The sequence below is a fragment of the Neodiprion pinetum genome, chromosome 1 (genome assembly GCF_021155775.2).
Source record: "Neodiprion pinetum isolate iyNeoPine1 chromosome 1, iyNeoPine1.2, whole genome shotgun sequence".
In the NCBI taxonomy this organism is placed as follows: Eukaryota; Metazoa; Arthropoda; class Insecta; order Hymenoptera; family Diprionidae; genus Neodiprion; species Neodiprion pinetum.
The window spans coordinates 20,390,362-20,405,794 of NC_060232.1; the positions used below are offsets into that span (position 1 = coordinate 20,390,362).

A 15,433-nucleotide genomic window follows, 5' to 3' on the forward strand; every position below is an offset into this window, starting at 1 on the left:
ATTTTCAACAGGCTGTATTTCAGTGAAAAATGGTCGTACAAGAAATAAAAAAACAAAGCTTTTGAAGCTTGAAGACTCTAGTTTTTGAATTTTTTGGTTAAAAATTTTTCGAAGCACTATTAGCCATGCAATCCTTGGATAAAGCACGAAGAAAAAATTTTCAAAATTTTTTACATTTTTTTTTTCGCTCTACGGGCATGGAAAAATTTTTCCGAGCTAAACCAATGCATAGGGAGCATAGCCTGTTCATTCAGCTTCAAGATGCTTTTTTTTAAACCTCGATACGACCATTTGTCTTCGAGATATCGAATTTTGAATGCCAAAGGATCCTTTTTCACTCAACTGCCGATATCTCTAGAACTACTGGTCGCCTAGCGAGCCGAAGGGCAGTTTCTTTTTCTGCAGAAAATTTCCTACAAAAATCTGTCATGGTTGATGTCAAAAAAAAATTTTTTCCACCTGTAGCGTTAGCGTGAAAAAAGAGCAAAAAAATGCCATTTTGCCTTTTTTTGGATAATCGACTGTATCTTCGTCAATATTGGGGGGAAAGAAAATCAAGGGAACAAGGTTTTTGTTTCTTAAGGAACCTTGTTCTCTTAATTTTTTCAAAATTTCAATCAATTGATCCAGGAAAACCGCTGAACCGATCGATCTACCGATTTAGAGGGACCTTTGGGGTACATTAGGCTGTAAAATTTTCTTCTAACCTAAGCTTTCCCCCAATATTGACGAAGATACAGTCGATTATCCAAAAATTCCTTAAGAAACAAAAATCTTGTTCCCTTGATTTTTTCAAAATTTCAATCAATCGGTCCAGGAAAACCGCTGAACCGGTCGATCTACCGATTTAGGGGGACCTTTGGGGTACATTAGGCTGTAAAATTTTCTTCTAACCTAAGCTTTCCCCCCAATATTGACGAAGATACAGTCGATTATCCAAAAATTCCTTAAGAAACAAAAATCTTGTTCCCTTGATTTTTTCAAAATTTCAATCAATCGGTCCAGGAAAACCGCTGAACCGGTCGATCTACCGATTTAGGGGGACCTTTGGGGTACATTAGGCTGTAAAATTTTCTTCTAACCTAAGCTTTCCCCCCAATATTGACGAAGATACAGTCGATTATCCAAAAAAAGGCAAAATGGCATTTTTTTGCTCTTTTTTCACGTTAACGCTACAGGTGGAAAAAATTTTTTTTTGACATCAACCATGACAGATTTTTGTAGGAAATTTTCTGCAGAAAAAGAAACTGCCCTTCGGCTCGCTAGGCGACCAGTAGTTCTTGAGATATCGGCAGTTGAGTGAAAAAGGATCCTTTGGCATTCAAAATTCGATATCTCGAAGAAAAATGGTCGTATCGAGGTTTAAAAAAAAGCATCTTGAAGCTGAATAAACAGGCTATGCGACCTATGCATTGGTTTAGCTCGGAAAAATTTTTCCATGCCCGTAGAGCGAAAAAAAAAATGTAAAAAATTTTGAAAATTTTTTCTTCGTGCTTTATCCAAGGATTGCATGGCTAATAGTGCTTCGAAAAATTTTTAACCAAAAAATTCAAAAACTAGAGTCTTCAAGCTTCAAAAGCTTTGTTTTTTTATTTCTTGTACGACCATTTTTCACTGAAATACAGCCTGTTGAAAATCACCAAAAAATTTCGAAAATTTTGTTGTTCCCTTAATTTTTGCGAGAAGTGTATATATTTCACATATTCTAATAGATACAGTTTGCTTTCAAATTTCCCGCCTTTGGAACAGCATTCTTCAATCTTGTAACAACCAGGTGTTAGGCATCGTCTGAAAAATCGATCAAATCCTTGTGACGTAAATTGGTAACGGCTCCGGTTCTAATTCGACCGTTGAAAGCTGACTCCAAATCAGCCCACCCTAATTGATCACTTCTACGTTATTTCCGCAACCCAACACCCACTTTTTGAAGCTGCTGGGATTTTGTTGTCAATGACTTCAAGATCCCTATTGTTGTTTGAATTCGAGTCTTCTATCCGATCATCGTGGCGTTTCGTAGTATTTCATTTAAAAGCCTGATATTTTTGGTTCCAAATCGCATCCACGTTTGAATTTCCGCTGGTCACGATTTTTCAGTTAAAATTTGGAACGCTGTTTTGTTGATAAATAAAGTTTTTCATACTCTTCTGCCTCTTACGTCTGACTCGTCGAGCACCTGAGAGCGCTACCAATGGCGTGGCCAGTAAGGCAGCCAATGAGCGTGTCACAAACGTTCGATAGTGGCTTTTGCCGGAAGTTCGAGTCAGTCGTTGTCTGGCATTCCGTTTTGTAACCATTCAACTTATTTCAATGAAGAATTATCTTGTCAAGTCCGTAATAATCCCGTTATTCAAGATCCTTAAATAACCCACGAGACAAAAATCAAGGTCCTCGTCTCAAAAGGTTATGGGCCCAGTCAGTCTGACTGCAAGAAATTGATCAAACGAAACGGGAAGCGCGATCGGGTGTCGCGTGCTATCTTGATCAACAAGTGGTTATCGAAAAAAATTCTCTGTTGCGAAAGCAAGTGTTTCGAAAGACGGAAAAGTGACGTCGGAAATAACATCGAGACATGTGGAGAACCTCGACGGCACGAATTTTCTCACTTGGAAATTCGAAATGAGTGCAGTATTCGATGCGGCCGGTGTGGACGACATTGTCAATGGGACAAGGCTGATTGCGGCGGGTGCGGCGGCGCCGGATCAGACGGCCTGGAAAAAAGGTAACGCGAAAGCAATGGTACTAATCTCAACGTCGGTTGAGAGGGCTCAATTGCAGCCGTTAGTAACGTGTACCACAGCCAAACAAATGTGGGATGCGTTGTGCGCAATTTACGAACAAAAATCAGCTTCGAATAAGCTGTATTTGACGCAGAAATTCCATGAATATCGATGGGCGTCCGGGGACACAATGGTGCAACATGTGGCCAAAGTAAAAAACCTGGCGCAGCAGTTGCGAGATCTTGGCTCGGCAGTCGACGACACCACGGTGATGGCAAAAAATTTAGCCAGCTTGTCACCAAAGTATTGTGCATTTCGAACCGTGTGGGAAAATATGGACGAGACTTGACAAACGGTAGAAAATTTGACCGAGCGACTTATTCGTGAAGAAGCTCGCTTCGAGAGTGCGGATGGTGTCGCGGAAGCGTTAGCTATAACAAAAATCAGTGAAAATAACGTGAAAAAGGAAGGGAACAAAAATCGACGCACGAAAAAGACGGTCGATCTACAGAATGTGACGTGTTTCAAGTGCAAGGAAAAAGGCCATCTTGCGCGCACGTGTCGGTCGAAAAAGAAAGATGGCGGAGAACGCGACGAAAGTAAATCACGTGACTACGCGTTCGTTGTTTCAAGTGAAGAATCGCGAGGACGATCGAAAGTTCGAGACAAAAGCGATGAACCACACCGCGAGACAATCGATAAAGTGTTAGCGATCGATAATGCCGATGCATGGTTGACCGACAGCGGTGCGTCGAGGCATATTTCATATAGACGCGAGTGGTTCGACGAGTTCACGCCGAGTAATGGTGGCACAGTCGTGCTCGGCAACAGCGAACAATGCGAGGTAAAAGGTGAAGGTGTAATACGGATCGCGAAGTCCGTCAACGGTCAATGGCGCGAATCGCGAATCGAAGGAGTCCTGTACGTGCCGGAGATAACGAAGAACTTATTCTCGGTCGGTATGTGCACGAAAAAAGGATTTGATGTAAAGTTCGCAAAAGAACGCGTGACCGTGATGCGTGAAAACGAAATCGCCGCGATCGGAATAAAACAAAACAACGAGATATACCGAATGTTGTTTCGAGTGATAAAACCGAGTGAAAACACGGAAGCTAACATCTCGTCGATAGACCTGAAGTTGTGGCACGAGCGTCTCGGCCACGTCGGTGCCCGAGCATTATGTGATATGGTACGCGACGGCCTTGTCGAAGGGGTGAAACTGAAAAACACTGAAAAATTCGTGTGTGAACCGTGCCAGTTCGGAAAGTCACATGTACAGGCATTTCGAAAGCGACCAGGAAAACGTAGTACCGAACCAGGAGAGTGTGTGCATACGGATGTGTGCGGACCGATACAGGTTGACTCTCTGGAGGGTGCGAAATATTACGTGACTTTTATCGACGACGCGTCGGGTTTTTGCTACGTGTATTTTATGCGCCACAAAGACGAAGTGCTCGAGAAGTTTAAATTGTATCAGAACATGGTGACGAACAAGTTTGGAAAGCCGATAAAAATCGTACGTTCGGACAACGGTACAGAATACAAAAACTCGAACATGGCCGCGTATCTCGAAGAAAAATCGTCATGGAAAATACCGCGCCGTACACCCCGCAACAAAATGGAAACGCGGAGAGGGCTAATCGAACGATCTTCGAGTGCGCACGAACGATGTTGCGAGCAAAGGAACTGCCGAAATTCTTGTGGGCGGAAGCGGTGAGTACTGCCGTGTATGTGCTGAATCGCACGACGCATTCGAGTCGAAGAAATCAAAAAACGGCGTACGAAGCGTGGACAAACAGAAAACCGAATCTCGAGCATATACGCGTCTTCGGATCAATGGCGTACATGCATGTGCCAAAGCAATTGCGAAGAAAACTCGATGACAAGGCGAAAAAAATGGTACTGGTTGGGTATCAAGGCGATTCTTCGAATTACCGGCTTTACGATCCAGACAAAAGGAAAGTAAGCGTGTCACGAGACGTGGTGTTTGAAGAACAGTTAAAATTGCCGGATACGAGTGAACCAGACTCGAGTGAAAGAAAACTTCTAATACCAAGTACAACTCGAAGCGTCGATGAAATAATCGAGATCAACGATGATGAAGACGTGGCGGAAGCCGAAGCCAGAGACAACGAACGAGTAGACAGCGTGGGACAGGAAAACCCGTGAGTGGAACGTCGCATACTACGAGACCGTGAGTCGTTGAGAGAGCCACTTAGGTTGATAACTGAAATGGACTACAGCGAGTACAAACCGCCGGAAACGTATCAAGAAGCGGTCAACGGACCGGAAAGCAAAAAGTGGGTACGCGCGATTAACGACGAACTGCAATCTCATGAGAAAAATCAAAACGTGGGAGATAGTAAAGAAAGAAGAAGACATGAAAATCATTGATTCTAAATGGGTCTTCAAGGTCGTGCGCGAGAAAACAAACGATAAACCGAGGTACAAAGCGCGACTTTGCGCAAGGGGTTTTCGCCAGCAACACGGAATCGACTACAATGAGACGTTCGCTCCTGTGATTCGATACGATTCGCTGAGGATGTTCCTGGCTCGAGCTACGCAGGACGATTTGGAGTTGATGCAGTTCGACGTCTGCACGGCGTTCCTATATGGTGAGCTCGAAGAAGAAATCTTCATGAAGATTCCGGAGGGACTCGAGGTCAAGAACAATAGTGAAAGTGTTGTGTGTCGATTGAAAAAGTCTTTATACGGACTAAAACAAGCACCCAGGTGCTGGAATGCTAGAATCAGTGAATTTTTGCGAAAATTTAATCTAGTGCAATCGGAAGCCGATCCGTGCGTGTATGGAGGGATGATTGAGCGTGAAAGCGTGTATTTAGCGTTGTTTGTTGACGATGGGCTGATTGCTTGTAAATCGTTGAGAGTGATTGAAAAACTGGTCGAATATTTCAGAGAAGCATTCGAGATAACGATCGGAAACGCGAATAGGTTTGTAGGATTACAAATCGCGAGAAATCGTAAAGAAATATCGATGATGATACATCAGAGCGACTATGTGGAGAAAATACTTCGAAAATTCAGAATGGACGAAGCAAAAGCAGTGTGCGTCCCCGCCGATCCGCATGTAACACTGGAACCTGTGAGAAAAGACGAAGAAAGTCAGAATAGCTCACCGTACCGAGAAGCAGTCGGTTCGCTGATGTTTTTGTCAGTAGTGTCGCGCCCTGATATTACGTACGCGGTAAATTCGGTCGCGAGGTTCTTAGAAAAGCATATCGAGTCGCATTGGAGAGCCATGAAACGAGTATTAGCATATCTGAACGGAACGCGAGACCTCGGGATAGTCTACAGAAATGGAGAAAAAGATTCGAGTCTCGTGGGATACAGCGACGCCGATTATGCGGGGGATTTAGAAACGCGTCGCTCAACTACAGGTTATGCGTTTTATTTCGCGAACGGTCTAGTCACGTGGTCGAGTCAGCGACAGAAAATGGTAACATTAAGCACTACAGAATCGGAGTATGTAGCAGCGGCAACGGCCGCAAAAGAGAATATATGGATAAGAAACTTGTTGAAAAGTCTCGGGTCAAACTGCGAGAAAGCTATGGCGTTGTATGTTGACAACCAAAGCGCGATTAAACTGGCAAAGAACCCAGAATTTCACAAAAGAACAAAACACATAGATGTAAGGTTCCATTTTATTCGCGAAAAAGTAGTTAGTAAGGAAATTGCGGTAATATATATTCCTACAGAGAGCCAAAAGGCTGATATTTTTACGAAGGCTGTGCCTAGAGGGAGATTTAACGTTCTACGAGATAGCCTGGACATGCAGAGCTTGAAACAGTATTCAAACAGTGAGCGTGTTGAGAAATAAAGTTTTTCATACTCTTCTGCGTCTTACGTCTGACTCGTCGAGCGCCTGAGAGCGCTACCAATGGCGTGGCCAGTAAGGCAGCCAATGAGCGCGTCACAAACGTTCGATAGTGGCTTTTGCCGGAAGTTCGAGTCACTCGTTATCTGGCATTCCGTTTTGTAACCATTCAACTTATTTCAATAAAGAATAATCTTGTCAAATCCGTAATAATCCCGTTATTCAAGATCCTTAAATAACCCGCAAGACAAAAATCAAGGTCCTCGTCTCAAAATGTTTCCATGATTTTTATCAATTTCACACACTTTCCAGACTTTATCTTTTCTATCGCATGTCACAAAGTTGCAGTAGTAAAGTTTACTTCAGAATGACTAATTCTCGACTTCATGATCCCTTTCATGGGTCAACTCCGTGGCTCAATTGAACCACTGTATGCAGTACTTTATAATGTTTATGGGTAAGAGAGTTCTTGAAACTTAATGAGAATATTTAACACACCTTATGTCCGAGAGCTTTGGTAGTGAACAACTCGACTGATACATGGAAATGTTAAGTTGAAGCTGTTGGAACTTTGATACATTCTACGTAAAAGTGCAAAGTGAGACAAAGATGATGCCATATACACATACTGCATGAAGACGTTGTGCGAAGAGTGGTCTTGAATGAATCAGTTCTTTGCAAACTCAAAGCGTAGAATCGACGAAAGCACGGGATGTCTAGGGAAATAGAAATTTCAGCGTAGAGCAAAGAATCAAATTTGAACCACGAAAAACGATCAGGAGCAGAACCTTTAAATTCTTGCAATAATATTTTATTTTTTTGTTTTTCATTGTTAATTTTATAGATTTAGTTAGTTGAGCGCATAGCGCAACACTGTATTGTTTCTTTTGTTGTTTTTGAATGATTTATCTCGATTAAAACTCACTTTGGTTGATTTCCAAAAGTTTATACAACGCGTCTATTACTCTGTCCTAAAGTGTTTATTTATTTAGAATTACACATTCCATAAAAGAATCAGGCCGCCAAGGTCGTCCCTGGTCTGCAGGATAGGCGTTGTACTTGGGTCATCAACCCAAGGCTGAAAGTAGGGAGGCGACTCTGTTTTCACACACACAGAGCTTGCAGACAGAAGGGAGCACTGGCAAGCCCGTGTCTCCGATTAGATAACATACTCCTCAGTCTGTTGTCTCCGATAGATTGCATCAGCAAGACTGCTATTGTCAACTGAAGCATAAAAGAGTGGAGATTTTTCATAAAAACAAGGCGGCTTTGGAATTCCCTAAGTCCTCATAGCTGTATGAGTCAGGGTGCTTTGGGTCGGAAAGACTGATCCTTCCTTTTGCCCATCAGAGGAGGTCCTTTGAATTACGTATCTCAACCTTAATTTCAGTGGTTAAGGCAAAGAAACTCACATTAACGGGGCTCTCTCATAAGTTTTAGCCTAGAGATAAGCCGCACTTGTTACAAAGGGTAGAACACCTAATTTTTTACCAGCAAGGGTAAAAAATTAACTCGAATTTATATAATTTTATCAACAACGATGGTAACGCAGAGCGCAAAACAAATGATTTTTTCCGATAATTGATATGATGATAACGCAGAGCGCAGAGCACATTAAAATTGATAGCGTCAGACTCGGTGGGGATAAGCCCCGCTCTGTCGAAAACGTTTGACACCCGGGCTGTGTCGGTAAGGTAGGGATTTTTATCCAGAACTCTCCTTGTATTACTATTCATGCGACAAATAATTCAGTTTCATTGGTCCGCAAAATTTTCCCGCAACAATATTTTCGTCTGCGAAGCAGGCGGTTAACATATACAAAATGTGACGAGAGCTGTGAATCTCTCGCGCGTAAAGTATCTGATAGAGATGCTGTTATTTATTTTTATTTAGCGTAAATTGTCTAAGAAGAATAATACCGTTCAGCAATACCGTGATCCATATCAGAAGATATTTAATCGACGCAATGAAGGATTTCATGGAAAACCAAATATCAAATGCTACAGAAATGTGGTTAGTTATTTCTTGAAAGAAAAAATCTAAAGTTAATGAATGAAATGATATGGAACGTCATTAACAAGTGGCAGTCTGCACAAAATAAGGCAGGTAAGTAAACACAATGTTTATGGTAAAAAGATTCTTTAATTACGTAAAATTAAAAGTAAATGGATTGTTGAAACCCAGTAAAAGGTTGGTAGGGAGTAGATTTGTTACAGTGCAGTGCTCCAAGTCAGTATTCAGATGGAAACAATCCATCATCAAAGGGAGACTCAAGTTGTCAGGCATTGAAGCATGTAAGTAAATTTCTAATTCTGTGATCTTTGAGTATTACAATATTTAGACGTGTATTCAACGATAAAATTCGTTTTTTTCAGCTTTGGTTGACAAGAGGAAAATCAGGTCTCACCTGTTGATCAAAACGTTTTGGCGACAAAGACCCTTAATATTTCCATGCCTTTGTTGAGAAATAGATATTCATTTGTTTGAGGACCAGTACAGCTTGATTATAAAAATGTCAATTGGTCCAAAATGCATCCTCCCTACAACCAAAGTTCATTTCACCTCGAAAGAAACAATGTTCTCCAAAACCTGTGTCGTAATATTTCAGGCACACCGTTGGTCTGATTTAAGCTTTTAACGTCGCATTCTCTTCAGGCATTACTTCTACATTTTTTAAGCGCGGGCATCTAAAAAAAAAAAATAACCATGTCAAAAGTTACAGCCAATTATCTAAAATTACCAAAATTTCAGTAATTAATTTGCAAGTAACTTTGCCAATAAAAAAAAAATCCCCTCGTTCACATGACGAGGATTTTATTCCCGAACAAAATGAGCCTTCAACGACCTGAATCGGACTAATGGTGGTGGTCTTGGGGTGAAAAACTGTCACTCGATGTTTACACAAGCAAATGACAGTGACACACTGGATATTTGACACGATGAATCGCTGATTTTTTAGCACTGAAAAGTACTGTTTGCGTTTTGAAATTCAGAACAGTTTGACATCGCCGGATCACTGACAGGCCTTTGAAGCGCGCCGAATATCAGTTCGTAAGAAATGTGAGCGTGATCAAACACAGCGATAGCGCTGCGAGCGCTAGATCGCCGAGGCTGAATTCAAATAGGCGCGGTATTCGAATGTTAGGAACAGGTGTTTCTTCTAGATAGATATGACCCGAACGTAGTGTTTAGCATTAAAAAAAAATAAAAAAAAAACAATTTTGAAAAAACGATTTTCGATGATAACTCTGTCATTTCACCCAATTCATCAGCGATTATTTTCTGAGAGATAGATATGACCCTAACGTAGTGTTTAACGAAAAAAAAAATCGTTTTTTCGAAATTTCAAGCGGTACTGATCCCGTCGACCCTTTGAAGTATACATTTTTTAAATGATCGTATGATAAATGCAAATTTTTCATCGATATTTAATCAGTGACCCCGAAAACTCCTGAGTAAAAACTTTTATGAATATTCTCGAAGATTTAAAACTCGGTGTACGCCATCTTGAATCCGCCATTTTAAATTTAAAAAATTTGAGTTCGGATTCGTAATCAACGACCCGAAAAACCCAGTTTCACTAAATTTCAAGTTATTTCATTGGATAGATTCTTCAAAAATGAATTTTTCCAAAAAAAACGTCATTTTTTTATTTTGTTTATTTATAAATCTTAAATTATAAACAATTATGCTAATTAGACTGTATTTTTATGTTCGTTCATTACTAAAGTAACTAAAAAGTGCAAAAAACCGGATCTGAATACATAAAAAAGTAAATAAATGTGAGATAATACACTGGGAATGCGTTTATAAACGTATTTATTTCTGTGAATCCCGCTCGACCGATCCCAGCTACGGCTAAGTCGTAACTGCCCATCGATTACCCGTACACACACTCGGATACTTACAATCAGACCTGTGCTGAGTGTGTGTTTATCTTCGTACAAATACATACTTATACACTAGGCGTATCTCCTAACACGGGATGTCACAATAAATTAGAAAAGTTTAGGAAAGTCAAGGTGAGAAGGTGGCTTCCCACCATGCTTCAAAGGGTTAAAGGAACAACGGACACAATCTCGATTCCGATTAGTCAATATCGAATTAGTCATTCCATTTACGGGTTATTGAATCAATTTACTGTTTTTTACTAATTTACTAATTATTACTGAATATTCAATTTTGGTGTTGGGTCTCCTTCACTTATTCAATCTGACGTTGTCGGAAATTTGTAAAACGAATTCTCGGTGCCGGATTTAGGGAGCAGGGGGCCCTGGGCAGCACAGTCGTGGAGGCCCACAATCCTGTACGAATTTCCATTGTACCTAACCAAATTTTTCTCTATATCTACAAATATTAAACCTACGAAAATGGGACTTTACCAAAATTCATTTTTAAGATCTCAATACCAATATTAGCGAAAATGGTTGAAGTTGCAAATAGATTTTTTCACTTATAATTATTATATTACACACATAATATACATATATAGGCATATAATACTTTTATAGAGAATGGTTGCAGGTCTCAAGGACCAGGCACCTTTCGTGATTCGCGATAAGCAAAATTGTCTATCAACTGGTGAAAGTCCATTTCCTGCAAAATGTTTTCGATACTCATAATAGTCAAATTGTTCAGTCGGTCCTGTGTCATGGTGGTACGAAGTTTATTCTTTATATATTTCAGTTTAGAAAATGAACGCTCTCCACTACAGTTTGCTACCACAAGAACTAGATACATTCGCAATGCAATTTCAACGTTAGGAAACGTATCTTTGATCCCCTTATCGAGTGACAATCCATATGGGTACTGTTCGTTACTTATATTATCCCCTCTCTCATCTTTGTAGAATTTACTAAACTCAACGAATTGAATAAGTTGGTTGCCGAGGCATTGGTCCAGATCATCCTCGTGAATGTTTACACGCATGTTTACACGATTTCATACACGCAACGGCCGTATTCAAATCAAGTTTTGGGTCCTGTAGGACTAGACTTGTGCCATTCACCCCATCCAGACGCTCATATCAGTATATAGCATTGAGTATATACGGATCGTCAGCAATTTTAGCCAGGGTATCCCGATTTTAAGGAAAGCCTTTCACAAATGCTTTTATGGCATCAACCCTGTACGACCAGCGTGTTGTCGTTATCCGTTTCGGCACGTGGGTCTGAATGCTAGTTGATTGAAGGGAAGCAACCAATACCTGATATCGGTTGGTTGATGCAGTGAAAAATGCATAAATCTATTCAAGAAAATCAAAAAAGTTGACTGTGGTTGAACAGCATTCAGCAGCTGCTAGCCCGACCAAGTTCAATGAGTGCCCTGCACAAGGTATCTATGCCGCTAAACGATTCTCTGACATTACTAACGCTTGCAAGCTGTTATATCTTCCACTCATGGCTGATGCATTGTCGTAGGATTGCCCACGACAATCTTTTATGTCAATTCCATGCTCCTTATGAAATCTTACTAAACTGTTGAACATATCCTGTGCCTTATGGCCTTGATTAGGCATGAACTCAACAAACCGTTCAACTGGAGTTGCAGTTTTGATACATGAAATAATTTCATTGAACACTTGGTCTCCCATAAGTTGTATAAGTTCTTCGCAAATTGTTGGTGACGAATAATTTGTGTGACCACATCCTGGATTACCGTGTTTTTGCATATGTTCTCTAAGAAAATCGTCGTACTCGGCGAGAAGCTCCAATAAACCGGAGATAATTTCCATTAAAGGCGGATCCAAGTATCCCATTCTCTCTACGGAACGCTAGTCCACGTTCAGATGAAAATTTAATTACACTACGCCAGTATTTCGGTGCCTGTTCCGCTTGTTGTGTAACCTCGAAGTTCATCCGCCCTGTGTCTTTTGAACGTTGTACAAAAGCTATGACAGCATTGAAGTGATTCTTAGATTGTTCGTGATCTTCCAGCCGACTACCAGCATGCTTCCAATCGCAGAAACCACCGTGGGTGAATTTTGAGTGCGTTGAAGCTACAAGCTTACACACGAAGCAGTGAATCCTTCCATTCACAGGCGAAAAACATAACCATGATCGCTTGATAGTTTTTCCATTATGATTCTTTCGCTCAAGCATACCCAGTTGGCATCTACGAACACGATCGCCTTCAATCTTCTGTTCCACAGAGCGTGATTTTAATAAGTCATCATCATAGTGTTGGTATTGTAAACCTGAACAATCACTTTCAGCCCAGGAATTGACCATTTCTGCCGATGTATGTTCAGGCCATAGGCCATCCGCCTCGGTACCGTTTGGTTTTGGTACAACAACTCTCGCACCTGCTTGCAAATCGGTCAAGTCACACTCGTAGGCGTCTTCAGCAACGGAGTCTTTATCCGCAGGAATTGTTTGGTCATTTTGTAGCATTCGCTCACAACGATTTTCTCGAACGGTACGAAGCCGGACAGGTATAAACTCCGATATGCTACGTGTTTTTGCAAGCACTTGTTCTGTCTTTTAGTCTTGCTCTTTGGCTAACTTCCATTTTTGTGCGCCACTTTTGAATGCACGAGGGGTCTTATACCGATCTGTGCTGGTGCTAATTGTGAATACTTCTTGCGAAAAAAGTAACGTAACAAAATATACGAAATTGATTTTGGTTATTGGCAATCAAAAATGTATCGAAATTGCAACTTTATTGACGAGGTCAGCTCCTACTTAGACATCATGACATGCGTGTTGGCACAATTTTTCTTCATCCCAATATAATTTTTTTTGTACATAGGGTAATCTACACTATTACTATCACAAAGTAGAATACATCTTCTTAAGCTTGCACGATGCTGGCTGCGCGCTTTGCATACTTTATAAACAATCTTGAATAATAGGTGTGGTGTCAACATGACACATGTAATGAACTGGTTCGAATTAGACACTGCTGCGTTACCTCAAAGTCACGCTAGACAGTGCTACGAATATACGTTCTAGGTCTCCATGTTAGCTCCGCCGACCGTACGTAGTGATGGAGTAACAATATGTTTTGGGTCACGGGTGGCCTCGGTGGAGTACATGCAAATGTGCATCGTGAGAATTCACTAAATCGTAGTCCATTGTGTTCATGTATATTTATGCAATTTATCTGCGTTTCAAGCAGATAGAAAAATATATATTTATCAGATGAATACGCAAATCTTATGTACAATTTGATCGGTAGTGCATTATGTTGTGAAAGAATTCCAATGTATCTGTTTTCGCGAAATCTTTGAGAAAGGGTCCAAGAGGTAGTGTGATCATGGCCTTTCTTTTTGGGGGGAGATTAATACTCTCCAGGGCCCTCGTCCGAGAAAACCCTGGACCTTTTAGGATCGGCGGATAAGAGTTCACTTGGCATAGCAGAACACAGAAGTAACAATGAAGAACTGATTGGAAAACCCTTACCCAAACTCGAACAGGGAGAGGGGAGGAAGGAAGCCAGTACCTCGTACTTCTTCCTTTCTGTTTTGCAAAGATCCCAACTGTTTAGATGTGAATTCTGCATGAGCGGTGGTAGTCCGAGAACCGTTGAGGGCGATCTGAGGGCCGGCTGAACCGTAGTTGAAGAGCGTTGGTATTACTTCGGCTTCAAAAGTGCCAGAAGGCGCCTTGGACAGCAGGTGTTTGGAGTAACGTTGACTAGCACCAGGAAGGTTAGACAGTGAAAATTGTAAGCTAGGATATTTCCTGACTAGACCACTTCGGCCATCTTCAAGCACTCTCCAAAAACAGAATTTGACAGTTGAAAGTCGAAGTGGCCAGCCTGCACGACTAGCCGATATAACTTGCGCATGTGCGGTTGATTTTCAAGTTACAAGATATTTTCCTGGTATAGACCGACCAGTACTGTAATACCAAACTCTCAAGGCGGTCATTGACGTTCTCAACTATAAGATCTGACCAATAATCCAAGATTACATTTTCTCTCCCTAGGTAACTCCTCCCACAACGCAACAGAAAGACGAGTGAATTTTAGAATTGAACAGAAAACCTCAAAAATCTTCAGAAAATAAATTTTTTAAACATATCTCATCAACTAAATCATAAAATCGAACAATCTCAGAATGAGAAAGTCTTACTGAATTATGGAATATATGACACGTACGATCAAATGACACGATATAAGAATATCTAGTAACTCCAAGAATGAACAAATTATAATGAATAATCTTTAATATATATCTCACATCTTAATTGTAGAATATTCATTTGATTTTATACATCAATAGTTTGCTTACCTAGAATCAGAGAAAATGAGAGGAAGTTACATTGAGAAAGCGAATGTTTGAGTTTACAATTGATATATTGTCAAAGACAACGGAGAGAGGTCTTTCGGATGTTGTCCGAATGAGTGAAGACTTGAGAATGCGTATGTGGGGGAAGGATGCGAAGGACTGGCTAGGTACAGTGTAGGGGTAGAGGGAGCATTCTGCTGACGCGTTATGGGAACTGAGACAGTAAGGTTCTAAGAAGGGGATACAGGGTATAAGGTCACTGTAAGAGTGTGGGAAAATAATCTGAAGTCTGGAAGATGTAACAAAGCCAAAATATTGGGAAAATTTTTTTTTAAATTGGATTTTTTTTTCAAAGTAAATTTTGAAAAAATAGAAATGATACGTAAAAATGCATATTCAAAGTATCTTACCGATATTTTCAAACGTTATATTGCCCCTTTACCACCACCCAATAAAAAAGTAGACATCTTGCGGTGGACATTGGAAACAAAGCAGATCTGATCGATCGACACCGATAAAATGAAACGACGATTGATCGATGAAGGTGGCGTCACCTACGGGAACACTGTCATCCGTGAAATTTCTACCCATCCAACAGCGAAAAGTCTCATTATCAAACTCATCCAACAGTGAAAAATCTCCCAATTA

General features: G+C 40.8%; 2 protein-coding genes across 2 annotated transcripts; one reads left to right on the forward strand and one right to left on the reverse strand.

The window, feature by feature from the left end:
* Window positions 1-2,616: 2,616 nt before the first annotated feature.
* On the forward strand, window positions 2,617-3,066 carry LOC138191405 (uncharacterized). The gene has a single exon (XM_069138158.1). It carries the CDS (start codon window positions 2,617-2,619, stop codon window positions 3,064-3,066), a length of 450 nt encoding a protein of 149 aa, XP_068994259.1.
* Window positions 3,067-11,890: 8,824 nt separating this feature from the next.
* LOC124224772 (uncharacterized) lies at window positions 11,891-12,944 on the reverse strand. The gene is made up of 2 exons (XM_046636975.1): window positions 12,438-12,944; window positions 11,891-12,325 (listed from the first exon to the last, which is right to left on the reverse strand). Exons 1-2 carry the CDS (start codon window positions 12,942-12,944, stop codon window positions 11,891-11,893), a joined length of 942 nt encoding a protein of 313 aa, XP_046492931.1.
* Between the last annotated feature and the right edge of the window lie 2,489 nt (window positions 12,945-15,433).

Bases quoted from the DNA above. Each gene is read 5' to 3' on its own strand.
- LOC138191405 (XM_069138158.1), top strand. From the start codon at position 2,617: ATGAGTGCAGTATTCGATGCGGCCGGTGTGGACGACATTGTCAATGGG.
- LOC124224772 (XM_046636975.1), bottom strand. From the start codon at position 12,944: ATGCTACAAAATGACCAAACAATTCCTGCGGATAAAGACTCCGTTGCT. The intron at 12,326-12,437 runs GTACAACGTTCA...AACGTGGACTAG, and splicing joins TCAATGCTGTCATAGCTTTT to CGTTCCGTAGAGAGAATGGG.